General features: G+C 40.5%; 1 protein-coding gene across 1 annotated transcript in view; it reads right to left on the minus strand.

Moving 5' to 3' along the window:
* The window catches only part of NPSR1 (neuropeptide S receptor 1), a 57,723-nt gene that overhangs the window by 23,557 nt on the left and 6,170 nt on the right, over positions 1-27,996 (minus strand). Inside the window, exon 2 of the mRNA XM_086468162.1 lies at positions 21,064-21,196. Within this exon, the coding sequence (XP_086324288.1) occupies positions 21,064-21,196 (133 nt within the window). The remainder of the gene's footprint in view (positions 1-21,063; positions 21,197-27,996) is intronic.

Genomic DNA, 27,996 nt, shown 5'->3' on the forward strand with positions numbered 1-27,996 from the left:
AATTAGACTAGGTTTTTCACACCTTCACAATATTGCTTTAGCCTACAAGCACCCTTTCACACAAAGCCCCAGTGTCCCAGTGCTATAAATCTGATACACAGATCACGAATTACGAGCAGAGCTTCAGTCACTGGTAAATGAATCCTCGTCACCCATGTATCATCTCACATGCAATTACAGCCATGATCACAGTGTCTTGAAATCCTCATTCATCATGTAATTTGAATTGTGGTAATAGAGGTTAGAATTTAGAAGTCAGCTGACTTCAGCAATGAGATCTCAGCAGACCACACATTCCCTGGTTGCTTTTGGCAAGCCTGCACCTCGATGTATGTCACTGTATTACACCAAGTCGGTAAGTGTCAGGTATAGGAAACCAGTATAGCTGACATATTGCTCTAAACCTCGGTGTCCTCATTACTGCTGGTATCCTCAGTGTTCCTTACCAATGTTGTGGCTTGCATGTTAGATAATTGTGTTCTTTCACTGATGAATGCTCCTGGGCCAAATGGCACCAAACTCATTCCTGAGAACACTGCTAATCCAACTTCACTCACAACTGTGTGTGAGCTTGTCATTGCTTTCTTAATACTCATAAATTTATTTTTTTTTTAACCAAGAAGTGGTGTGTACACTGTCATTCTGTGCCTGCATTGCTAGGCAACTGTGTGTTATAGACTCATTTAATTTCTCAGAAAAACAGGGAGAAAATCAATTAATGACATATATTATCTTTTGACAGAAACCAAAAATATCAGCAAGAGATAGTTTGTGACGTTTAACATAAGCTAAATGTATATTTACAAAATAATGCAGACAAAACAATTGCTTTTTGAAGAGAAGACACGGCACTGGTGTGATGGGATGGTAGCAGTTTGCCTTTGAGGGGAAGTGGAGTTTCTATAAAGTAATTTAAAAGAAAAATTCCATGAGACTTCAATAATAACAAAAAGTAGAGGGAGGTAGGGAGGAATCATGGCTTTGCTTGGGGTGCAGAGAGGGAAAAATGGCCTGTTGGGGTTTGCACAGCTTCGAGTCCCATGAACCAGGCAGGTCTGCAACCCTTCAACTGCCTCCTCCTTGTTACCACCACAGTATCAGCCAGTCCTCAAAGGGAGAACTAGTATCTGCCTTTACACACCTGTCAGTAATTCAAACTGCAGCATTTTTAAACAGCATTTATCAAAAAGACCAAGAAAGCAATTGAGAAAGAGAAGCAGCCTGTTGTTCCTAGAGGCTGAAACGTGCTGAATATAGTGCTACAGCAACCATGGCTCGGAAGTATGGCAGGCACTGAAACAACCTGTGAAAATTCTGGGCCCTAAAGACCAATTTTACCCGAGTCTCTGTTGTGCTCTGCAAAATCCTTTGTTTTTTTTTTATGGGCATGACTGAGTGCAGGCATTACCTCTACGCATCTGAGCACAGGAACCGCCTGGTTCAGGAGGTGACTGCAGCAGCTTGGGTGGCGGGCGTGGCCTCGTATGACTGCCGAGCACAGAAATGCAAAAAAGAAAACATTGCCCTTGGAGAGAGAAGTCCAACTGTGGGCTTGCTGTTGCTGTGAACAAGACAAATTTTTGTGGAAAAAAAACCCTTCACAGGGATAGAAATCCATTATAGAAAACAAATGGAGGTAATTAGTGATCTGGCATGGGAATAGAGACAGGTTACAACTGTCTCAGTTAATCTGTTCATAGATATTCATTGACTGGATGGCATTGCCAAAGGGATGTACCATGTGCAGGCTTCAGGATATTTCTTTTTTTACTACTAAGGAGGATAAGACAAAAATCTGTGTGAGCAAGTCTGCAAGAAAATATCTCTATCATCTGATTATTAGTACTGACACCCCTCTTCCCTTAAGACATTTACCCTAAAGATGCTGAAATTCTTTTCTGTCAGAAGTAGAAAGCTGCGGTGGGTTAAAAAGCTCCACATGTCATCTCAGCTGCAGTTTGATAATTTTTTCCCCTGATGAGAACAGTCCTATTAAGTTGGATGTCGTGAGCCATGACTTTTTGGTGAAGCTGTGCCTCTTACTGAAATTTCATCTCTCTTTTCATGTCGCTTACAGAGTGATTCTATTTTAACAAGGTATGTTTTGTTCTGCTTTGTTGATGGTGCTGAGCTGCACAAGGCACCGCAGCAGCAGAAACATTTTGTAAGGCAAAACAGGGGGTGCAAGTTCCTCTTCAGGGCTGAGCATTTCACATGGCTCATTTTTTTTGGTCCTCACCATGGTCATTCCCATCACCTACCGCTCTCCAAAGATCCTCTGGAAGCATCAGAAGCAGCAGTTTACTGACACCTGACTGCAGTGGACTAATAGTCACTCAAAACCAAAAATGGCATCACTGCCCTATTACAGCAATAAGATCCTGTCCATGATTTTTGAAGTGATGAGGCAGCCATCGCTGCTCTGCCATTACTGCTCTGTATCATGCTTGATGTGCTGTCAGCTAATAAGAGTCAGTGCCGTGAACTTGCCTTGCAAGTTAGTAAAACTCCTAGCGGATTTTGTTACAAACCTGAGGGTGCAAGCAATTTAAACTTAAGTATACTTAGGGCTTCTGAAGTGGCAGATTGGCTCAAGGACAGGCACAAGGGAGTGAGAGCAGGAGAAGCTGCCCTACCTCTTGCAAACACCCCTGCAGCTCATTTCATTATGTCCTTAGTCCCATTCTTCCCTTAGTCTGCATTTTCCACTGAAAACACCACATGTGGCTTTGCAAGTATTCACTGCACTAGAAATAATTTTGTGACCATGTTAGCTATAAAATATACCCAGCTCTCATTCAGCAGCTGATGGTGAAATAGGTTATGTACATGCACTGGGCACCTGTAGGACAAGATACTTGCAAGTTACCTAGAAGATGCCTTTTAAAATTATTACATTTTAGCTCTTAAAAAACAGCCCTCCAGGAGTCTGGTGCAGTACCTCTCCATGCAGCCGTGGTGCAGTGAGGGGGTGCACGTGGGGCATAGGTGGGTGCTAAGGGCCCAGGGGCAAGAGCTGCCCTCACACTCTTCCCCTTTGATAGCCTATTTGTCCTCTTTGCAATCTCTCCAGGCACCTTTGAATTCATGGTTGTTTGCAGCCCCTTGCTTCAGCATTGCAAAACATCTGGGAATGATGTTGGAGATGGGGCCAGTGCAGGAGTTGGCTGGCACCCCCAGGGGAAACCTGCCCACCGTGAGATTAACTCTTTTAGAATTCTTGATGTGAAGCAGTTGTGGTTGTGCTTAGATGGTGCAAGGATCCCAGCTCTCTGCTGGAGAGTTCCTGGCAAAGATGGGAGAAGTGAGAGCCAAACTTCGGGATGTGCTAAGCTTTCTTGGGGAGTCAGGAAGCACACTCACAAGCACTTTGTTCTGCTGCAATGCTTGTGCTGGAGCACACGTGAGGCAGCAGTTTGCCACATGTACCAACGATGTGTACTACGCCTTTCTTGTGTGTTTTCTCCTTCAGGCCTGGCAGCTTGGAGCAGAGCACTAAATGCAATGGATGAAACAAAACACACTTGAAAATTTTCAAGAGGAAACTTGCTCAGTTCCCCTGTTAAAACTGCGGATTTCTTTCAGCGGCAGAAGCAATGCTTTTTTTTCTCTTTCTGGCTCATAAGAAGTGACAGGAAATTTTGTTGCACTGGGTAAGGGTTTTATTTATTTATTGCATTTCTTACATTTCTTCTTTGAGGTTCCCCTCTTCCTGAGATGAGGCAGGCCCTGTTAGGCTAGATGTAAAGAGTAGATCCAGTGAGGCTTCAGTCTCATTCCAGAGCTCATCTAGGTTAAAAGATGAATGGCTGAGAAAAGCATGTACTTGCACAATGTTAACCTCTTGAGAAACAGCGCTTACAAGAGAGCCGGAGAGCAGGTCCCTAGGAATTAAAATTCAACATGTCCTGCCACTGTGAAGGGCATTAAGATTTTGTTCAATTTGCCTTTATTAATAAATGTCTTTCTGCCATTCCTTCCCACTCCACTCTTGCTCTGGGAATACAGCTGGAGGGGCACAGTGGGCTAGACAGAACCGGCAGTGGTGCAGGAGAGAGCACAGCACCCACTAAAACAGGGCAGGAACAGCAGCAGAATGTCAAATGCAGTGGAGGATGAGCAACAAGCAGGATTTGGCTTGTAATACCAGGTCACCCACATCAGCCATTGTTTTAATCATTCAGAAAAACTGGTTCCTCCCGCAAAGGTGAAGAACTGATTGGAGAAAGGTTTTCTTGTAAAATCAGAATGTCATGAACGGTCAGTTCCTTATACATCAGTACATACATGCAACAGTTAGGAAAGTAAAGGCAAATTATCCCCATTCAAATGACTTCTTCAGACCTCTGCCAATACTGCGGTTTGGGATTGGCAGTTCCTTTTAGGGGGGATGTGAGGGGACAGATGAAGTTGATGATTGTTCTGAATGTCAGGAAAAAGTTCCCACTTCCCATCTTGTGTTACTTACACATAGATGAGACCATGGTCTACTAGATCAAACATTATTTTTCTGTATGTCATTGCTCAGTGGGAAGTTCTGTGTAAAGAGAGAATTTTTTTTGAACAGACAGTATAGAATCAGCTGAATATAGTTTCACACTGGGGTTTGAATGTGAACAAAGAATTTCGGCAGCTGTTTACACAACAGGTAACAGCAAATGTGCAAAAAATATAGTTATGAATTCTGTTTTATTGAGTCCTGTGGCTGTAGGTTTTGAAATAGGAAGCAAGCTTCTCTATGTATATGAACATAGGACTTATGCATGCCTGAATATGTAAGTCAAAGTTAAGCAAGAGCAAGTGTTCAATCATTATTATTTAATTATTGGGAAAGTATATTTCAAATGCAACTCAGTAATTTAACTCCCCTTCTTTAACTCTCCCTTTCTAACAGGTAGAAAGAACAAAAGCACTGGGGGAAAAAACCTGTATGGGGAAGGCTGGCCTCAGTTAGTGTAAATGCAGAAGATAAGCTCCTGTGGATCAGCTTGTCTTACCTATGCACTGGAAAACAAGGACATGCCTCCTCAAAGGACATAGAAATCACACTGTGATTCATTGTCTCTTCATTTCTGCCAGGTGGTACTTGTACTTCTAGTATTTTCCAGAAGAAATATACCTTCTAAGATAACAAGTACCAAACAAGTCCATTTTAATTCTGTCCTTCCCCAACATCTTGTACATAGTTTCTTTCATTATTTCCTCTGAATCCCTCTTACTGATTCTTTTTGGCAACTCTTTACCTTAAGTATTTTAAGGATTGCATGTTTATATCTTTGTCACAACAGCAGCTGCAGATTATTCTCATCTATCCTGGGAATATTTTCTGTTGGTGTAGTTCAGGCATTCTGCTGATTCTGGTCATTATAGTCACCAAATACCTGCACTTCTTGCAATGCTGTCTTAGTAGGCTCAGATATTATTGATGTAGATACTTTAGTCTAAGTAGAAATGGTAAGAATAAAGGCTTATTTTCTCCCTGGTGGCAAACTGTAAATCAGATTCTCATGATGCTCAAGCAGTGATATTGCACACAGCGGCTCAATTTTCATCCAGCCCTAGGCTTGCAATTACAGAAGCATAGAACATGTTCATTCCCATTTTTGAACCTGCTTTGTCTCCCCTGGTGTTTGCTCATAGCATGAGCAAAAGCATACTGGTAAGAGTTGTTGGAGAATTGCCTTGTAAAGTCATCATGTGGAAAAGGTAGCACATGCAAATATATACTGAGCTGGTTTACATTAAATATACTGTAATGCCAGAACAGGCTGAAGATTCTGCTACATATGATCTGGATCTCAGTCCTATAATTGGGCTGAACTTGGCCAGAATGGACTTCTAAGCATTTGGTCTCATTAGAACAACTAAGTCTCTGTAGTGCCATATGAGGTATCTTTGATCTGAATTCCACAAATCCTGTTAAACCTTTGTAAGCATTTGGTAAGCAGCTAGGCAATGGAGTTAAAGGAAGTGACTCTCCTTACAGAAAATCTGTAAAACACGTGAATGTGAGTCGTACAGGTGAGGAAGTACTGCATGAAAATGCTGCATATTTTGTCCTACAGCCCTTTAGAAAGATAGGAAAAAGTGTTTTATTGTTGGTAGCACAAAGGCAATCTAACTCAGAATAATAAATAAATAACACTGCTTTAATATGCAAGAAGGGAATAGAAAAAATCCCTACCTTCTTAATGTAGCTTTTTGTTTCAGTGCTTTTCAATGCATGCAAAGGCTATTTCCAGCATAATTTCCATTCGACTGCAATTAGAAATGCTGCAGTACAGATCATGGACTAAAAGGTGTTAATGATGTATCTGTAGATCTAATGTAGAAAGTTTAAAGTCATGTCTTTTAACAGGAGGTAATGAGATCCTAAACGATGATTCTGAGTAAAGTGTAGTCATCATGGCCATATTGCTGGCAGCACCATCTCTGTGCAATCCTGTCTCTCAACGTTTACTGCCAGCGTACGAAGACGCCAGGTAGAAAACTCCACACGTTTACCTTCATTTATCAACAAAAGTTGAACTCTCACCTAGAGTACCTGTAAAATAAGTGTCCCCTTTGTCAGATGACAATCCTGCCTGTACTTTCAGCTGGGAATCAAACAGGAATCCATATAATCTAGAGGCAACAGGTTTTCCAAGCAATTCAGAATGAAATCCACTTCCCTCCTTAATGCTTATATGTTGGACTCAAGGGATAATACAGCTTGGCTGCCAAGCACCTTTTATAAAAAAAAAATACCCAAAACAAAACAAATGCATCACAACTGTCATTAGGATTTGAATGTCTGAAACAGGCTGAAGGTAGGAAAAACATAATCAGTCCTTCAGGACCACAGAACAATTCTGTGGCTGTCAAAACAAGAATTAAGCCTTCCTATAAACCAGCATAAATTGACGCAACAAAAACTGACTGCTGCTGATGTAAAAAATACATGGTTCAGCCTATTGGCTGCTAAGTGTATCTACAAAGCTTGTTCAGGGTTACCACTGGGACACAGGAAAGGTTACCAAGATATCAGCCATCCTAATGTCTGCTTTTGCTCTGGGGCCCCAAAGAAAACCCTGATTTCACCTCTGGCCCTTCATGTGTGTGTGCTTAGTGTGACAGGAGTATAAAACCAACTGTTCTTCTACTCTGACTTCTCCAAAAAATGGGTTGCTTTGAAGAAAGGCGTTTACAAAAAGATACATTAAACAGGACCCAATGTTTTGCCAGCCAGACTTAGAGATGCTGCTGCTCTGTTTTCCCAAAGCACCTCACTAATAAATATACTATAAATGAGGGGTGTGCCTATGCCACCCACAGCACTGTGTCTGTGGCCTTGGCACAGCACAGACCTAGTGCATCAGATGCTTGTTGGTGTGGCCAAGTCAGACCTCTCTGACAGCGCTGGATGTGCACACTCCTTCCCCAGGGTACCAAAGAATTCAACCTGAGACCAATATGAGGGCACACAGAGGCCCTGAGACCTGCATAGAGCTTTTCTAAAATGAAGTAAAAGTTTCCCACCAGTGTCAAGAGTCTATGGATGAGATGAGGCTTCTCTTCCTGACCAAAAAGGTCTGGGTATCTTTGATTTTCCCTGCAGGTAATTGAGCGAGATTGATGAGCGAAAATAGTGTTAAGCAACAAGTCTCATTTAAAAGATAAAAATCAATTTACTTGTGCGTTTTCCACATCTCAGTCAGCATCCTAGCAAAATTCTTCTCAGATTGGAATGTCTTCCAAAATAGTGACTGAATATGAGCTATCATTTTTATTTACAATTCATACCAAAAATGTAACTCTGTGGGAAAAGCTTCATGCAGATCAAAGTATCTTTCGCCACTTCTGGAGCAATGAATGGTCAACTAAGAAGGGATGTGAATATTTTTAGCAACGTTTTAGGAGAAATACACAATATAAGCCACAGACTGTATAAATCCAGCAATCTGATGAATTTATAACATCACTATATTTTCAAGAACATTTCCTGCAAAGCATAAAATACGCATTGTGGAAACATTGTTTGCTGAAAACAATGCTAACCTGCCAAAGCACTTATTTGAAAATGTGTTTGATATGCTAATGAGTGGATGTTTAAGGATTTGGAAATACAATTGAAAAGGCATAATGCTATCTTTAAAGAGTAGGTAGTTCATTCATTTGTGACATTTCAGGATGATCAAATTAGTCCTGAGAAAGAGCAGAATATTTTGTTTGTGACATGATCTGCACACAAAAAGGTCCAATAAAAGAACTCAAAACCATTTCCTTTTCCAGATGTCTTCAAATTTACATTGACATTATAAACCGTTTAAGTGAAGCAGAGAGTTATTTAAAAGCATACCTGTAAGGGGTATGGTTTTGGAAGCACTTGTTTTTCTGATGGATCTTGTTGAATCAATTTTTCCCAGTCTATTTGTATTAGCTGGGTAGAGCGTTCACAGAAATGCAATTGTGTATTGTAATTTCACTTTGATCACAGTCATTTTCTTTCTTGTGTTTCCCAAGCAGTCTTCCAGAAAATACAGCAGTAATGGTATGCAGCAGTGGATATTGAACTGCTTGCAAACCACTTAAGCAGCTCATAAAAACATTATTAAAAGGCAAACGCCCTTTGCACTCATAACTTCTAAACTACGCAAACTGAAGTGCTTTAATACTTCTAATGCATTGTAATACATTGAGATGTGCTCTGTTGGAGTTAGTGTTGTGGCTTTCCAGCTGACAGTTGTGCTCTTCTGTCAGTCGCCGGTTTGATTTGACTCTGACTGTCCCTCCAGTTCAAGAAGACGGGTGTCTAAGTGTGGTTTGCTGGGAAGCTCGACGACTGGCAGGTGGCACATATATTCTTCCTGGAGTCATCTCTCATCTCCTACAGAAGGAACCTTTTCAGAGCATGCTGAAACAGCTGGTACCAGTGAGTGTCCTCCTCCTAAACTATGGAGGCTCTGGAGATGCCCAGTCCTGTGAAGGTGCTCTGGCTCACCTGCTAACGTGAGTCTGTCCCAAAAACTGGGGCTCTGGGAGAGCTGTGAAGGCCACAGAGGGAAAGAGGGCTTTCTGTGCTCTCGTCCTGCAAGTGCTTCACTTGGGAAAATAATAATGAAGCTATTTTAAAGACATGCTTGATGTTCACTGAGGAAGTGGAGTATTGCTTCAGTTCCTGGATGCATTAAACAGCCATCTTCCCCTCTCCTGAGCTTGTCCCTTGCTCAACAATGTCCATGAATGGAATGTTCAGACATGTGAGTTTACTCCTCTACCTAAAGAATTGGTAGTTCATCTGAGGATGTTCTTTCTTTCAAAATCAGACCCTGTGCAGATGGCCTGCAGCTTTTCCCAGGTAGAGGAGAGTAATGATACTTGCTGTAGCATTTAGCAGCTGAATGAGTATTGCCAGTCCTCATAACACGCTGGGGCCTCTTTCCATCATGGCAGCTACCCTTTTCTTCATTGTAGATTTTGTTTGCCATAAAGTTTGCTGTAATTCTCTTCATTTTTTGTCTATCTTGCCTATTTCTTCTGTAAACTAAGTATTAACCTTATACTGTCTGCAGGGTCCAGGTTTTGCAGCCTAGGAATTCTTTCTGTAAATCACAGTTATGAAGGATGCAGAATATGTTGGAATACCTAAGACCTCCACACTGACAACAGGTTCCAATCTAGCCACCATCAAATTATCAACATACTACGTATTTTTTTCAGTTGGCTTCAAGATCTTTATCCCAAGTAACAATTTCTTTACTGGTATATGATTTCCTCAAAAAGGGAACCATAAAATCCACAGAACACCACCATTGTAAAATGTAGAGGTGTCTGCTTGTCTCCACAGTTAGGGTTGTACTAAAAACCCAGCAGATAAAAAGCTGTTCTGGCATATCCAGTGGATGGGATCTGATGTTTGGTGTTAACATTATTTCTTCAGTTCATAAATGACTATGTAAAACACACACACTCATAAAATACAAATTAAAATTTTATTATTATTTTTTTAGGAAACATTTAAATTTTTTCTTCAGGTTCCTACAGCTTCAAAGCAAATTGTTTCCTCATGCTGAAAGTCCCTTATGCCCCACTTCCAGTTTGCAGGCTTCTGTCATGTTCAAATAATATTTTGTCTATCATTCTCTTTTGCTAGTTTACAATCAAAGTACAAACATCTTGCAAGAAAAATTGCTTCTGTTCATTGTGAGTAACCTCTTGGGTTAAGAAATCAGCTAAGAAATCTGCGTGATCAACCAACCACTTCCACTTTTCAGTGCTGCTATCCCTGTTCTTTAAGAAGTACCAAAAAGTCTGACTTGGAAGTGAAATGTTTGGCGGTTTGTCCAAACATAATTTCCATCTTATTTTGACTATTCCTGTTCTTGTTAAGCAGATCTTCACCCTTCTCTCTTCCTAGTGCCTGCCTAACTTAATAGGAGTGGAGAAATATATGACTTATCTGAAAGTTTCTTTTGGATTTCAAAGTTTGGGCTATGGAGTTTAGCCATGTCAGTTTAACACTGAAAAAGCTTTTTTCTTTTTTCCCTGTGTGTGTGTGTGTGTGTGTGTGTGTATACTAAATTTGTGTAGAAACAGAATGAGCTGCTAAAATGCATCCGTATCCACATTGCATTCTTCAGTAATTTCAGGTTGTTCTTTATGTTAATGCAGAGGGGCATGGCAGTTATCTGCACTGCAAAGGTTCTTCTTTAAGGTTAATCATGCAGCTGTAGTGTTACTGCACGGGTTTGGAATAACATTTGTCACTTAAACTACACTTTTTTTGCCAGATCCCACGTGAACAAATCGTCTTTTAGGCAGATCCCAGAAAAGTTTGGACAAATTCCAGATGGTTATTCAGAGACAGAGCTGAGCACAAAAGAAATAATCATGTGTTTTTCATCAGCTAACATGTTGATATGCCTTACTGCACTTTAAAAAAAATAAATAAAAAAGTACTGAGAAATACCTTCTCTGTAAAACTGTATTTGTGGATGGGTTTTGTGTCGAAGCCTTCTGAGGCCTGATTGAAACAGTGGAAGATTAGGTTCTTAGTTGTCAAAGATGAAATGGTAATCCTGACATGTTTGGTGACGTACAAACACTGGCGAGGTTTATATAGTCAACTTTAGGAATCTAAATTAGGGATTGAATCCTTCTGTACAAGTCAGTGAAACTTAAAGGCAGCTCAGAGTGTTTTCCTCTATTGGCTATAAATGGAGCACAGGGAGAGTGACTTTGTATCTTACATACCTACAGTGAGGCACCTAAAATAGATGGCATGAATAATCCCTAAAATGAATACCAGTGTGCAAGAATGCAGTCATGAAACTTAATCCTATTATCTCGATGACAGTTACGTCCCATTCTGCTTCCTGGGACTGATGTCAAGCCATATGCTTTCTTTAGACCCACTTCTGTACACACGTCAAGAAGCTAACAGAGCATTTTCCTCCCCACCCTCCGTGCTAACAATGATGCTGTATAAAGCAAAAGGTGTAATGCCCCAAATAACAGTAACTTCCTCAGGTGAAGAAGGTCACAGATTAAAATCCCTTTGGCTCAAAGACCTGCAAATGTAGGTTGTCACCAAAGTACTCTGCCACCTAGCTATAAGAGAAAGGAGGTGTCAGAAGATATTTGCCTAATTCACATTTCACTGGGCTAACTAGAAAAGTTACTAAGATTAGAATTTTGTAGTTCTTTTTGCACTTTCTTTCAAATACTGCATGGTCACTCTAGCATATGTGCCCAGACCCCACTGCATTTTTGTCTTACAGCCTTCAAAAGCGCTGCAGTCAGCCAGACAAACCTTTATAATCTTCACACAGCCCTATTGGTATCAGCAGAACTGTGATGGCTCAGTAATTTAGCTGCACAGCGCAGCTCTCGGCACAGGGTTAGAGGAATTACATTGAAGGTGAAAGGGGGGGAAAAAAAACCTACTAGCAAAAAACAGCTGAAAGGAAATGCTTTCATTTTAGTCACACACGTGTCTAGTCAGGAGAAGCATTTGTATGCAAAGATCTGAAATAATGGCAGCTCCTTTTAAAATAACAGAAATGGTAAATGTGGATCTCCTATGTGGAAATCTGTAGGTGGGTAAGTGGAATCAAGTTTAGGCTGCGTGTGTGTATGTCTGTTGAAACAAGAAGATGGTGCCTTTGTATAAAGATAGGGCATCTAAGGTCTATTCATCATTTTTTAATCCTTTCAGAAATGACTTGCTACCCACGAAAAGCAAACAGAGTGACCAGTTCCATCCTAGTTTGAAAGTGTATGATCTGGGGTGAATTTTGGGATGTAGGATTTCCACAAGATGTTTCACTAGTATTTCCATTGTAGGAGTGTCCAGGGGCCCAAGCCTTAGGCATGGCATTCACAGGCACTCCTGGGTGACTTCGGAACAGAAGTCTGGTGCCTGCTTGTGATTCTAAACACACATATACACTGCAAAGGAATAATAATTGCATACTGTATTGAATATTTATAAGTGTGCTGTAGCTAGTTTTTCTCTGGTTTAGAAGCAGGGGCATTTGTGGACTAAAGCCTATTAAGTCCCTAATGGTTATATAAGGAAAGACTCAAATTCTTTGTACAGGATTCCACACCTCTACTGAAAATATATTATGACTCCACAAAATAAAGTCAAAAAAAGATTTCCCTGGCTTGAGGGTGTTATAGTGACTGAGATGCAGATGAAAGGAGGGCACCTTTTCTTTGCTACTAAATTCTCAGGGTCCCAGGTGGTCCTGTGCAACATGAAAAAAACACATCACCATATCCTACAGTGAAATTGGTACTGGAGGTATTGGCAAGCAGAAAGAGTGTGTCTGCTGTTGTGCAGCTGCAGAGGGGGTACAGTTTCTGTCACTAGGCACTTTGAAAATCCCACTCAGCACCTATGGATGATGAACACACAAACTGTCCCATTCCAGAACAGTATTTAGCTGCTGTAGATTGAGGAAAGAAAAGGTTTCTTTCATGAGTTCTCCTTGCCTGGGCGGACCACAACTCTATACTTGAAGCTATGCTGCAGAGTGGTTTTTTGCTACCTGTAAGGGATCTGAAGACTGCTGTTCAGAGAACACAGACTGAAAAATGCAGGTTTAAGAATGTCTTAGTGGGTTGTGATTGCATTAATTACAAACTACGAATCATGGACTTCTTGTTCCTGCATTTGTAAGATTAAATTAGGCTATATAAGTAACAGTCATTACAGGGTTTTTAAGAGGATGACCACTCTTGCTTCCAGTAGCAATCTTGGAGAGCTCATTATCTTTGTATTTCCACTAAAATGGGAGGGACACCGCATTCTGCTGTTATAGAAACAGCACTTCAGCGTTTTTTTGCTTTTGTGCCAGTGCTACTGTTACCTGTTGCAGTGAGCTACAATGGATAGAGTCACAGCAAACATGAATATTGTGTCCAGCCCTGGACTTTCCAGTGAGCCCTTAAGAAGGTATCTAAAAGTAGATGAGCATCAGGCAAAATACAAAGAACACAAGCTTGGGTCCAACCTGGTTAAAAACACTTTGAATTCAGTTTGGAATTGGAAACTAAAGCAGAAAAAGTAGTTCTCGGCATACGTACAGCTCATTTCTACACTCGCAGAGTGTCTCACCTCTACAAGAACTCCGTGGTGGGGCACTAACTAGCTTGCTTTTTGTGGTACCATAGTCTAGACTAAAAATCTCTGGCTACTGCATCAAGATCAGCTCCATTGCTGTTTCTTTGTCTTTCCCAGCATACTTCCTTGACTCCAGTTCTCTTGCCCTTGTCCATAGAAGGCAAAGGCAAGCCAACTGCCTTAGATCACAGAATTCCTGCCAGTCCCCCAAGATCACCTTTTTTTCTTACAGCCCCAGTCTTGTGAGAGCATAACTTTATTTTTTCAAGGACAGCTCATTTTGCACCAAAATCAGTTACAAGGAGGCTGTGTAACTAGACAGAATGTTTGTGTGCTAGTCCAAATTTCACTGTTCCTACACTGCTAGACTGGATTGGAGCCATGAATCTTCAGGCTGCCAAGTTCTCTATGTCAGACCTCTAGCCTCATGATTTCACCTCTGAAACATGAAATTGACTTTGTTTTCCATGACCATTTTCCTTTGGCTGTGTGACCAATCACTATGAAATAGAGGTTCTGATACCCCCCAGGAGACTACATGTCCTCATTTACATAAAGCTTCTTTCTGTCACTCAGTTTTGATGTTAATGCACACTGTTGGTTTCCTTGACCAGCTTCTGAGGATATCCCACTTTTTACCCCATCTACTTCAGGCTTGGTTTTGGAGAAAATGCATTTTAAGAGGTATGTATATATTGGATATTTTCTATTTTCCTCAGGAAAGATTGAGTCTTGTGTTGACTAACCATATATGCAGACAAGAATGATTATATATAGACATACAGAAATATTCCTGGCTGTTCACATAAGAAATCTAAGAGTATAGTAAAACATGATCCATAACATCAAACTGGAATTGTATAGTGTCAGTGTCCAAGTTATTTATTATGATCTAGGGTACTATGACTCATTTTGAAATCTGAGTTAAAGTTCAAAGGAGAATTTGAGTTTCTGCTAGGTGGTATTAAATTGTTGGAAATGGCAATGGATATCAAATCTGTTTTGCCATGTGCTACCATGGAGTATTGCAGGCAGCGACTGAATTTATCTTATCCTGCATCATGTCTCAGTTTTGGGCAGGTACGCAAATACATACCTAACTTAAAGTAAGTCCCATGTTGTTTTCTAGTTACTGAATTACTCTTCTTGGCAGAATCAGGATGGAAAATGATTGCTGCTTCTCCAGGCAATTAATGCAGCCATGCAATGAATTTTCTTATTCACTCCCAGCCCAGAGAACTCAACACAGTTTCATGGGATACACTGAATAAGTAATGTTAATATTTCTGCGTTTACACCCAGAGACCATTTTTGCTCTTGGTAAATTGATTCTCATTTATTCTATGAATGCAAAATGAACAGTTGTACTGAATGCTACAGTTTCTCTAGCCTGCAGAGGAAAGGTGGTTATAATCTATTTCCCTGTTTTTCAGCCATGTACACTCAGGTGATTTGCAGAGTTGTTGGACTTCCAACTAGGTGTTCCGGAATCAGGCTGGTTCCAAAATTGGATCATTTAGATGCCATTGGGTACCCTGGCAAATTTCAGTGTCTGTGCCTGGAGGAATATTAACAAATTACATTCTTCATTCCCAATTTTGACATATCCTTTTCAGTAGTGACAGGAATATGTAGTTCAGAACACAGACGATCCATTAGCAGAGACTCTTTCCTTATCATACATTAATTACACTTTCAAGAGGTTTTAGGACATAATGAACATAAGAAATTCAGATATCTTTCTTTCAATTTTATCAATGAACTCTGCAGTACAATTGTAACTTCCTCAAAGTCTTCTTTTCTGCAGGTAGGATACTGATGCTTCTCACCTTTCCTCAGCCTTCATTTTTTCCCCACAAATTAGCAGAAAATAGGGGTGTGGAAAGGGAAGAAAGTCATGGATTTTTGGAAACTGTTGAAATAAACTCTATTTCAGTTCAGCATTCTGCATTAGGTTTCTGTGTCTTGGGTGGGCAATCATGTAAATCAGATGGCAGGTTCCAGCCAAGACACAGCTGGCAAGGTATAAGTTTTCCAGTATAACTGGGAACTCTATGGGCTCTAGCTGCCAAGAGTCCACCTCCATTAAGGCCACTTGCTGAGTTAGCTGCTAATTGGCTCTATGTAATTAACTTCCAGTGCTCATAATCACTGTGATCTCTAAGGTACTTGTAAAATTGATGAATTCATATGTATGATTTCTCTGAAGTGCAGAAATATTACAAGTACCATTTTCCAGATGAAAAGCTAGAACAGGGACAATTATCTGTTAATATTGTTCCCCATGTTAATTTTGGTAATGGTGTTATTATATTAAGTTTTGCACAGATTAGGGAGTAACAAGTCATCTTCATTCCTTCAAGTCACACAGACAAGGAAGAAAAAATATTAAAGGACAGGCATAGTCCATTAAAGCAGTCAGTGCCATAGAGGTTTTGATGTAGATATAAAGAAGAAGAAAGCAAGGACAACTTCCAGTATGTTTGTTCATGTTTAGTTGTTGTAGTAGTAGGGTTAGATGCATCTATTTAATGCATTTAACTAGCAGATTAGTTGGCAGACTCTCCCTTCCATCATCTTAATCAAAGCCAACACAGAAGTCAGTGGCTGAGCCCAGTTGGTTTTAATCCCACAATCTCTGGGCAGAAGCAGCACAGAAAAAAAAAACCCTTTGCTTTAGCAGCATCCATTTCCACCTATTTGCTCCCATAACTCTCTCATAGCAAGTTTTCAGTGTACTGGCTTTTTACTAAACTCTGAACAAAATAAGTGCAGCTGCTTAAGGACCAAGGCCTCCTGTGGTCCAGCTTTCTGGGAGCAACTGTAGAAGATGGCAGCGATATAAAGAGACACTTTTAAAAATACCTCCTTGTCTTTTTAATGTCATTCTCAAGTCATATTTTAGGATTTGGTATTTATACCACAATATAGACTGTAGCTAACTACTTTTACAGTTCTCTTTTGGTTATCTGTTTATATGTAAGCTACCATAAAAGTTAGCTGACATGCTTTTTATTTTCTCTCTTCATTACAGCCACAGTAATACCTAAGTGAGCACATATTTCCAACCAAGTCTGTCAGCCTACAGCTTAAAATTGGGCATGCAGTCTACATTTATTTCTACCCCTAACAATGGACAAAATCTAACACTGTTCTTCAGGTACTGATTTCTGCTAAATGTTGGCATAGAGAAATTCACAGAGCTAATGGTCATGGCATTTACAGCTCCAACTTCCCAGATGTTAATATTGGAGGGAAAAAAAACAGTAAACAATGCACATTTGGTCATTAAAAGGAACTTAAATACGTTCCTCTGTCAGTAGTATTTGAAGCTGGATGAAGAAAATTAAAAGTAAAATACTTTTCAGCAGAGTTTTTTGATGTATTGCTTGATTTGTTTTAGAATTGGTCAAATAGTCACCATTTTTATTGAATGGACTCTTTAGCCAACAAATGACATTTCTTGTCCAATACTACTCAAATAATTGTGTTTTATATATGCATGTGTCCACTGCTTTTACATTTTGAGAGCTGAGCTAAGAAGGCCTTCATTTGGTAGAGCTGGGTAAAGTGATTTAAATGGATATAAATGTGTAGACAAACCATCTTTTCTGAAAACAACCATATTTTACTTGGAAATTTCCAGCATGATACAGTACCTGTGAACTCGCCCAGCTGTCAGATCCCGGTCTTTGATCTTGAACCACTCAGTGAATTCAGTCAGAGGCAAAGATCTTAAAGACACTAAGACTCTGAAGTTATGTGAAATGGCATCAGGTAGGGTAAGATGTGAGAGGTTTCCTGCCAGAAGAGATAGCTATGCCATGAGCATAACTTGTGCTCCACTCACTCAGAAGAAATCTACTGGAGAAAAAGTGTTTAGAAATGCCCTCCTCACAGGGTAATCTTCAGAGCTTACACTTTCTGAGAAACTTAATTGCCTCAGAGACAGAAATCTCTAGGAAACCTAGCTTTAGTTTCAGTCTTCACAGATGAGCTTTGTTCCAAGGGAAACATTTTTACAAAAAAAAAAAAAAAAAGGAATATGCTGGAAAGCAAACTGAATGCAAGGCAAACATGCCAATATTCCTTTTTGTTACATTAGCTGATGCTGAGTGATTAGTACTATTGTTCAACTCAGCTGTTAACTCTTAGCTGATTTCCTAGTGCTTAATTCCCAGATAATTTCAAAGACATTTATGCATGAGCTGAGAGTTAAACATAGACTTAAATGTTCTACTGACACAGGCATTGTATGGGCACATATTTAATATGAAATATTCTGAATCCAGGTTTCAGCAACATACTGAAGCTGAAGGGATTACTCACATTCCTACAGATCCCTGCAGCCTCGAGCACCACATTGAATTACAGTGTAGTAAGGGATTAGTACAAGTTTTATCTCTGAATTTGCTGAGTGGGTTGAACCACCGAATTCTGGCGGTGTTGAAAGAAGCCTCAATGGGTTAGTTACTTCTCTTCTGCATCTGGCTTGGCAGCCAGTCAAGGAGAACAACAGCGCTCATTTCCTATTCATGTATTATGCACAATTTGCTTTGAATACCTTGTTTATTCTAACATGAAGGTTATATTTTCATTTCATTTTAGTACTACATTAGGGGGGAGATGTGAGAATTGAAGACACTACTCAACGATCGAGCCACAGATCAATAGACAGAAAATATTTAGAAGGCTTTGAAATATTTGCATTGATAGAGCTATATCCATTATTCTTCTCTCTGCTACTGGGGCAGAAATAATAAATATTTTAAGAATCTCAAAATAGATGGAAGTAGTAATATTGACTAAGTAGAAACTGTTTGATAGGAGATTAGGCCTTAGTTAGTAGGATTTAAATATGCCTGGCATGTCAAAGCAGTGTGAGAAGCCAGTGTTTTCATAATGTTCTGTGTCTACCTCATAACTTGTTGTGAAAGGATGATGACTGTTGCCAGCTTGCTTTGTTCTTCTCAATATTTTTGAAGACATGAAAGTGAAATGGCTCCATTTCATGAATTAAGTCATTTCTTTGTGCCAAAATACTGACAGGAATTCTTGATGCGGGAAGATAAATTAGAGTTCTGATTCCTGCATCACAAAGAAGAAGTCAGCATTGCTTGAAAGGAGCCTTGCTGTTCAAGCTGGTGTTACTTCTTTTAACGTTGCAGATGTGAATGTCAAGTGAGTTTTCTACTGAATTTCTGTAGTATGAAAAATGGAACAGACAAACTCAGGCACTTTGAAGCTCTATTTCCAAAAGTCAAGGATAATTTTAGGGAAGGGGAGGTCAGAAGAATCAGCAAGTTGAACACGAGGACCTTGGTCAACGTTGTAACATCAGCTGTACAGCACTACCCACTGCCCACATCTAATGTGATATTTTCTGCCTTGTCTTTGCCACTGATTATTTCATCTCCCTCAAAACTGCACTTCCAACGCCTTTCCCTCCCTTCACGTAGATGGTGTTTGAACCCCTAGTGAACAGCTCTCTATTCACCTCCATTCTAATCCAAAAAGTCAGTCTTTCCTATGGTCCAAAATGTCAAAACTCCCACGCAGGCCCACACCCAGTGCAGGCAACAGCAGTAGCCTTCTCCTAGCACACCTCACGTAGACTAGCCTTCTCCTGAGCTATCCTGGTCTAGACACTTCTTTCTGCTTCTTGCTTTATTCCTTTCACCTGGACACCTGTGTCCTTACACTGGTTCTTTCTTTGCTGCAGTAAATATGTTTGTTTTCTTACTAGCACAAGACCATTTGCTGTTTAGTTGAGTTCTTCCTATTAGGACCCATCTTCTTTTACCAGTGTATGTACTACTTGTGCCTTTGCTCTGGCAGCTCAGCCCTGTGCCCTCTGTGCCAGACAGACATACAGGCCCATTTTCCACCCTTCTCATTTCCAAAGCCCTCCTCATGACGGTTGTCCTCAGTACTCTGCTCCCTGATGACAGTAGGTAGAAAATGGATGCTGTCCATCTGGGGCTTCAGTTACGCTCTTTTCCCGTATTATTACTTGGTTGCCTACCTTTTACCATCTCCCTTATATTCATCTGGGATTGACAGCTCTTCAAGCAGAGACTGGCTATTTTGCAACTCCTGTAAACACTATAACGCTTCATCTGTGATTGATGCTTCCAAACTGTGCTGTGAGGCTGTATCAACATGCCTTAGCTGATGGGAAATACTGCTGGCACACGAAGGAAGTGACGTGAAAGTCATGACCGAGGTAAGAAGTGAAAACATTTATTACAGATGACTCACAGGTGAATAGGAAAACCAGCCATCAGCAGTTCAGAAAAGAAGTCACTGGAAACCTTCACCTCCTCACCTTGCAATAATTCTTACATCACCCATAGCTATTGGACAGTCTCTTTGCATCACTTTGCACACCTTGGTCTAAAAGTTTCAGCTGAGAGTAGTTCTTCAAACAGGACAAGCTCCTGGGCAGACATGGCTGAGACCATGAGCAGGAGTTCATTTACTTGCAAAGAATGCATGTTGAAAATTGGGAAGTGTAGTCCTTTGCTTTTCCAGTTTAAACAGAGATACAACAGACACCAAAGGAGGATGCAATATTGCTGGGAAATTACATATTAAATAGTTCTTTAGTGGAGAAGTGCTGTAATTCCTACCATATCTCACAAAAAAAAAGACAACAGAAAACATACAAATATATCCTATATATACAAACAATGCAACACAGCTGTCTTGTAAGCAGGGATTAGTAGCAGGACACTGTTATAGAAACAGCATATATTTTCCCTTGGGAAACATAAACCCCCACAAATTCAGTCCATTCAAGGCCACAGAGAAACAAGGTGCTGCTTATGCTCGTTTCCATTCCTAGTTGCTGAGATATTGACATTTTTACAAACAAGATTTTTGTACATTTTCCATTTTGTTTAAAAACTACTAAGTTCTTGGATCAGCAACCTTTTTTCCATTCAGAAAAATTAACTAAGTGCATTCTTCCCCACATTTACATTTTTATATTTCCCTTACTTGATTTAACCAGATAACATGAAGTTATTTTCACTCTTCAGTGCAAGAGCATAGCTGATGGAGCAATACCATTATGAAGTACTTTAGAAAGGGTTTTAGTAGAAAAACACAAGAGATTCATTTTAGACTAGCTTAATCTAAATAGGTCCATGACAACAGCTGGGGATGTAACTTCTGGGAAATGTGGATGCAAATTCAGACTGGAAGATAAGATTCAGTGAAATCAATGAGTTGCAGCTACTGCATCTGACACATTACATCTAGTAACATCTTTTTAGATCAGAGGCAGACTGAGCCCTAAGATAAGCAGCCATCCATCTGTCTTATGGCAAGCTGCAGCTGGACATTAGGTGGCAACTGAATTCTTCACCACTCAACTTGCATGTTCTTATTTGTCATTTTAATAGTGATTCCTGTGCAGTTCTGATGCCCTTTCCCCTCCCATACGCTACCTGTGATTGCCAACTGTGTAACGAAGAATGTCATTCGAGATTTCCGTTTCCTTCTCCAGGTAGAGAAGAGCACGATGGCATTTCCAGCAATTGTGACAATAAAGAGAATCCAAAGAGTCACCAGCTGCTCTGTCTGCATTGGAGAGAAGGAAACAAAAATGTATCGGTAGGTGGGTAGGTAGTGACTTGGGTTACACCAGTCAGCTATCCTACGACAAATGAGATGAGAACGGAAAAAAGGAATGATATGTGAGTTTTGCCAATTGATTTCTAATTATTTAGTGTAAAAGATATCCTTGTTCTTTCAGAAAATCTTTAACATGCATCACTGCTGGTGATGTTCATTCCAGTTTGATTTGTAGTGGCTGTATATTACCTTTATCTTCACAAAACCACTAGCAGTGTCTGTGTTTGGCACTTAACACTAAAATGAGAGGCAGCCCTCAGTTTTCTTGTGTTGCTCCAGCAAGCTGTGAAATAACCAGCTGCCTCACTTTGTAAGGAATATTTATAGATGGGCTCCTTTGGAGAAATAGGGGAAATAAATACTTCTCTCCTTCCCAGCTCCAGTGAGTCTGGGTCATTCACAAGCCCTACGAAATTCAGACACCCACTCCATGATCTAGATGTGTACCAAGGTTGAAAAGAAAGCATGATCCACTGTAAGGAAAAGTAAAATTGTGTGGCGAGCGATACGTGATGACAAAACGTCCCCTAGTGGTAGCGTGTACAAAGAAAAGAAAATAAGAAAAAAAAAATCCCTTCGCATTCTCAAAGCATCAGGATCCTGTGGCTGCAAGAACAAGGGCATACATATCCACGTCTGCTTGTGAGCGCACGCCCAATCTTCTCCCTCCTTTTGGCCTACCAAACCCCATTTGGTCATCTCCAGATGCAGGATAGTTACTTTTCAGTGGCCACTCTGCAGTTTCCCCTTGCCACGTGAGAGTATGAAGTTTAAGTTTTCTCCATAGCAGCCATCCAGCTCTGCCTGAGAAGCACTGAGAAGCATAGGGTCAGCTTGGAGAAAATATTCTGCATTTCTGCAAAATTCTCACTTATTAAAAAAAACCCTGTCCTGTGTAAAGCTGTATGTAGTGGCCCGGAGGAAGATGGTTCTGCTGCTCTTCTGCAAAGACAAGTAGAAGAGAGGGGATTTTTCACAGTAGCAGTTAGGTTTGCAGGGCATAAAGTAGACAAGCTCAGCAGGAGGAAAAAAAATACTAATGTATCTAGCAGCAATAATATATACATTATTATTACAGTCAAGGAGAGAAAAAATACATACATGGCTCAGCAGAACTAGTAGTAATAAATGTAAACCAAATTTCTGTAAAGGACCCTTCTCCCAGAGCCTGCTGCTCCTAAGCAGACCCCTGCCTTCAATGTTTCAGGAGGAGACAGTCCATGTGAATGAAATACGGAAGAACCGTCAGCCCCCTGCTCTGCCTTCTTGTGGCTTTTCAATGCTGCAGAGGCATCGGTCACCCGGGTTCACATCCTAGAAACTGGGATGAGTTTTGGGTTATGTCAACGCAGTCATTTGGGACTTTCCAGTTTCTGACACCAGACCCCTAATGTGGGAGCTAGTGGGAAGTGGAGGAGACAGGTAAGGGCTGCACTTGAAGAGGGAACCCTGTTGCTGGCCCTACAGAAGTGACCCAAGGCACTGTCCTGAGCAGGTTGGGGGAAGGAGGCTGTCAGTGAGACCTGTGCCTGCCTGACTGGGCTGATGATGGAGCAGGAGAAAGCACTCATTAAGAGCATTTTGCAGTCACTAACCCACAACTTTGTTATGGGTGAGGAGAAACCAGAGCTTCTGCTGCCAGCGGGGAGAAAACAGCTCACCTGTGAGCCTGGGGAAGGAAGGTGAAATGGCAGGAAAGGAGCAGGGGCAAGAAACTTCTTGCTCTGCCATGAGCTTTAGTGCCTTCTTAGCTCTTAGCCCCCTCCTGGCCAGCAGCCATGGTCCCTCCTCTACTGGGGAGCTGCTTGTGGGAACCAGCCCCAGCTTTGCTCCAACCGTGTGAGTTATGCAGGCATGCAGGAAAGGCAAGACCCTGCGTATAAGCAATTTGAGGCTGCGCTCTGTTCCTGAACCCAGAGACTAGTTTAAGCATACAATGAAGGCTGTGTTTATAGGGTTCCACTTTTCCCAGCACAGTAACTTTTGCCAGCATAATCTACCATTTGGGTCACCTCACCTAACTTTAAAGTGCTAAAGAGAGAAAACTCCTCTAAACTGTCACAGTGTAGTCTAGAATTATAATAGCAGTATCTCAGAGATGAGTCACCATTCATCTCATCTACCTTGGGATGGCCTGTCTCCACTGATTATAGAGTGACCTAGATAAGACAACTTGTGTGGGCTGGATGCTTAGCTTTGGATGCAAAAACTCCACCTTTTTTGGGTGTCTGCAAATCTCTTTAATTTCTTCAAAATGTGTGGCAGAGACATGGTGGAACTATTTTTATGCAGACGCTTTTCTTTGTACAGGAATTGGAAGGAAGTATCTTTTTGGAAGGTAATTAAAATTTAAAAAGGTAAGATTTCATATAACTTTTGTCCTTGAAATCAGTGGGTTCTCCTTAGGGTTTGGTTTATCTTTTCCATTTCAGAAAAGATCTTTCACACATGAAGAAAACTGAAGGGCAAGACCTGTTCCCATTTTAACTGAAAAAAATCAGTAGAGCATTTTCTTGAAAGAAATTCTGTATTCCTATATCATCCTGATATAGGTACGAACAGAACAAGCTGCTGACACTCAAACATTCTTATGATTCCTGCAGAAGCAATAGTTATGGAGCAACAGAGACTGTGTTAGAGGGATGTTTCCCCACCATAGGGGTGCAACAGATACGGTCAGTTTAAATCCCCTCCTGCCAAGTCAAAAAGCAGTGTCCTTAACAGTTAAGCAATTTTAGGCTAAGCCTCTACGGAGCTATACAATTAAACAAGACTACAAAGACAACCTAAGAGGTGCAAAAGCTGAATACAGGAGAAGTTTGAAAGGCCATAGACAAATGAATAAAGCCAAAGTTTCTATTAATCTATTTGTGTTAGCTGCCCTTCAGAGAGATGAGAAAAAGATCTCATTCTTGGGGATTAAGGAGCTATAATAACAGGCAACTTAAATCACTGCAGTCTCTCTCAGTCTGTGTTAGCTTGCAGAATGAAAACTTCTGTGCTTATTAATGGGATGCACACCGTGATAAAGGCCTTCATGGAGGCTAGGATTAGAATTTAAAATTATCTTGATGAATTGGAAACATGCACTGGAAAAAACCCAAGATGTTCTTCAACAAAGGAGAAGTGCAGGACTCTACAGTGCACTGGGTGTAATCACATCAGGTTGGGTGAGCCTTTAAAATCTCCCTCCCCCCGTGCATGCAGCATGTAAAGTGCCCCACAAGTGGAACATGATTTGACAATGTTATCCTACCATGAGAGCAACAACCACCATTGTGTGATCAGCAGTAGTCTCGTCTGCCTCTGCTCTAATCCTTCCACTGTACCCAGCAGCTGAACTATGCTCACTCCTGGATGCAGTGCTTCAAGAGAGATACTGAGCAATGAGTTGATAGTAGTCTAGGGGATATAGCCAGGTGAAAAGACTGAATGAATTCACTTGCTTAATCTAGCAAAAAGCAGGCTGCAGGAAAATACAAATATAGCCTTGAATACACAAAGAGACTGATGTAAAAAAGGAAAGGAATAAACTCTACTTCAGATCCACTGCAGACTGACCAAAAATCAGTGAACCAAAACTACAGCACAGAATTCAGGTTGATCATTTTAAAAAGTTAACGTAAAAATATACCATAGATTGTAGATTGATTGAGTCAGTGAAACCTCCATCTGTGAAGGTCTTAAAAATAGCGACTAGATTAGAGAGATAGCTGTTTGATCCTCGAACTTCACTTCAGCTGCATTTTCTGTAATTTTGTTTTATTTGTTACCTTAAGGTTCCTTAGACATAGAGGTGTTGCATTTCATGTCTTGTTTGTTCATCAAACAAAAATCTTCTTTTTGTAACAATCCTCAGCAAGGTCATTTACAAAAAAAAACATTAAAGACGTGTTGCATAGACATTAGAGGCATTCTGGATAAAATGAAAGATAATAACATCTCCCAAAACCCTGCGTAGAAGCTTTCAGGCAAGGGCTTTTTTCCAACAGGCATTGCTAACTACATTACATGAGAATGCCGTGAGAGAGACTAGTGTCATACACCAGTTCTTTTAGATTAGAAAAACTAAAGATGCTGGTGACTTAATTAAGGTCACAGAACAAATCAAAGTCAAGAGGATTTCCTTGGCTTGACTACGACTATTGCATGCCCTGCTATTCCACAAGACCACTATGTTTGGAGCATGGAAGCACTTGACATCTGGAGTATGTATTCACGTTTTGCTAATTTGCTTTAAGATTAAAACCAGCTTTAGTCAATGAAGCAATCTCATAATGGGTGAAATGTAAGCCAGAAAACCTGTCTGAAGATTGCATGCATTTTCTTTTGCTTGTAGAAAAGGGTTGTTGTTTTGCCTCTCTGACAAAATTTCTAAATCCACAGGCTGCAATAAGTCTAATGAGAAGTGTATTCAGCTTTGTATTTGAGACAAAGATCATCCCTGCAAGCAGCTTTAATCTAGACCATAATCTTTTCAGAGTCATTGGGAGACATTTGGATGCCATGATACCATCCCTCCTTCCAGTTCTTCCCAACCAACTTCCTTGATCACTCATTCCTCAGGATTTGTATCCCCTCTGTTGGGGGGCACCAGCTGTGGCTGTGGAACAGGGATATACCTGATAGCCCATCCCAATGGAGGTGCTGTTTCTCATGTCTTGAGGTGCAGAAGCCTGATATCAGAGCAGATGCCTAACATAAGGAGAACTGTCAATGGACAAATCACGTTTGTACTTGAATGGGAACCCAATGTGAAACAGTTTTGTTCTAGCTGCTGAGGCTGGTTGGGAAACAGCCTGGGAAAAAAAAGGTTGCCAGATAAGAAATGAGTAAATAAACAGAAAAAAAGATGAAGACATACTCTGTTCCTGATGTGACTGGCTGATCTGTTAATATGAGAAGAGGAGGCCTATAGTGAATTCATGTCCTCATTGACCTGGTGCCTTCCTGCTCCATGTCCTTGGTCACCTGGGTGAAGAAGGGGCACTGATCCCTCATATCACGGGTCAGTAGTAGCTTAACTCTCTGAACAGCTTCTTCTTGCTGGTTGTTTAAATTCTGGGAATATGCAAATGGTCTTACTGCTTGCCTTTGGTATACTTTAAAAATTATGTTTCTAGTGGAGCCTATTGCAGCAATTGAGATTGTAAGAGAGACATAATCATGGAGCAAGCCAAACAATTTTGTAAGGAAGTTCTTAACACATAAGAAGATCACATGAATCTCCTTGCTAAACTGAAGAACTGTCATGCTCACAGTCAGGTTCACAACTAGTAGACTGTATTGCACTTTCTTAAAGGAGAAAAAAAAAAGAGAAAAACCTTTTCTCACCCTCTGAAATAATCACTTTAATTGAAAGCCATGCAAGAAAATGAAGGAGTCTAGATCTACATTTTTTAACCCTGTTGCAGAAGACCTAGAGTCTTGAACATTCAGTACTGAAAATGTTCAGGACAGATTTGCTATTTTAACAGACTCATTTAGGATGGAACAAAAAAAAATCCACCCCAAAACAACACCAATAGCAAAACAACTCCAAACACCCCAAACCAAAAAAACCCAACCAACCAACCCAAACCAGGAGGATTAGTTTTCCTGAGGCAGACAGGTGCCATGCAGCTTGACCGATTCCAGTCAGGGATTTATAGTCAGTTTACCTCTAAGGCAAATTGCACTTTGGACAGCAACACCGAAAGAAATCAAAGACAGACACTCACCTGCACAATTTAATTAAGGAATCTTAAAGGTACTGGCACAATGTCTGACATAATTAGTGATTTTTTTTTAAATAAACAAACACAGCAAAACCAAAAAAGCCTCTGTCTCCTACTGCCAGATTGCTCTACTGCGGAAATCCTAGAGTAGCCTTGTGGGGTCTAACTGTTGCCTACAATTATCTAACAGGAGGGTGCATGACTATTGTTATTTTTACCAGCTACAAAAGAAAGGTTCTTTAATACATAAAAAGCCCCAAACTTCGTTAAAATGCCAGCTGGAAACATCTATATTCCTTCTTGTGCTGAAACTGCAAAACAAGGTGGGTTGTGAGAAAAAAAAACCAACAACCTAACAGAAATCTGCTTGAAGATAAGCTGTAGGTGCATTACACATATTCTAGCGGTTCTGACTGTCAAGCGGGAACAAAGCAAGTGGCACCAAATATCTTAGAAAAAGAGGTACAGTGGAGGGAATACTTAGGCTAGAAGTAAGCTTCATACAGTAAATGTTAGTCACCTGAATGTGGAAGTTCAGATGACTAATTCAAGCCACTTCCTAATGCTCAAGAAAAGCTGCAAAAAGGGCTGGATCACTCAATTCATTTGCTGATAGGCTTTGTCTCAGTAATAATGAAACATGCTAACAACTGGGAAGATCACTGAAATCTTATGCCCTGGTTGTCACAAGCAGCAGAAATTGTACTGGCCATCCGTATAATACAAGTGTGTTTTGAAAGAACATTCTCCATCTAGCAAGGCAAAACTGAGAAGACATTTTTATACAGCATTCACACAAATGTTCCTGAAAATTTTGGAAAGCAATTTGATTGACACCAAAAAACCCTGGGGAAACTCATGTGAAGATAAGAAAGACTGAGAAAACAGAAATCTCAAAGCTAAATTATATACTTTGTCTTTGAAAGTGCTTCCACTATGATTGAATTTGAGAGGAACACATTTGGGCAGGCAACAAGTCCTCTAGGAGTTGGCTTTTTTTGGTGAAATGGAACCTGATTCAAACTGCAC

The sequence above is a fragment of the Leptosomus discolor genome, chromosome 7, assembly GCF_034619465.1.
Source record: "Leptosomus discolor isolate bLepDis1 chromosome 7, bLepDis1.hap2, whole genome shotgun sequence".
NCBI lineage: Eukaryota > Metazoa > Chordata > Aves > Leptosomiformes > Leptosomidae > Leptosomus > Leptosomus discolor.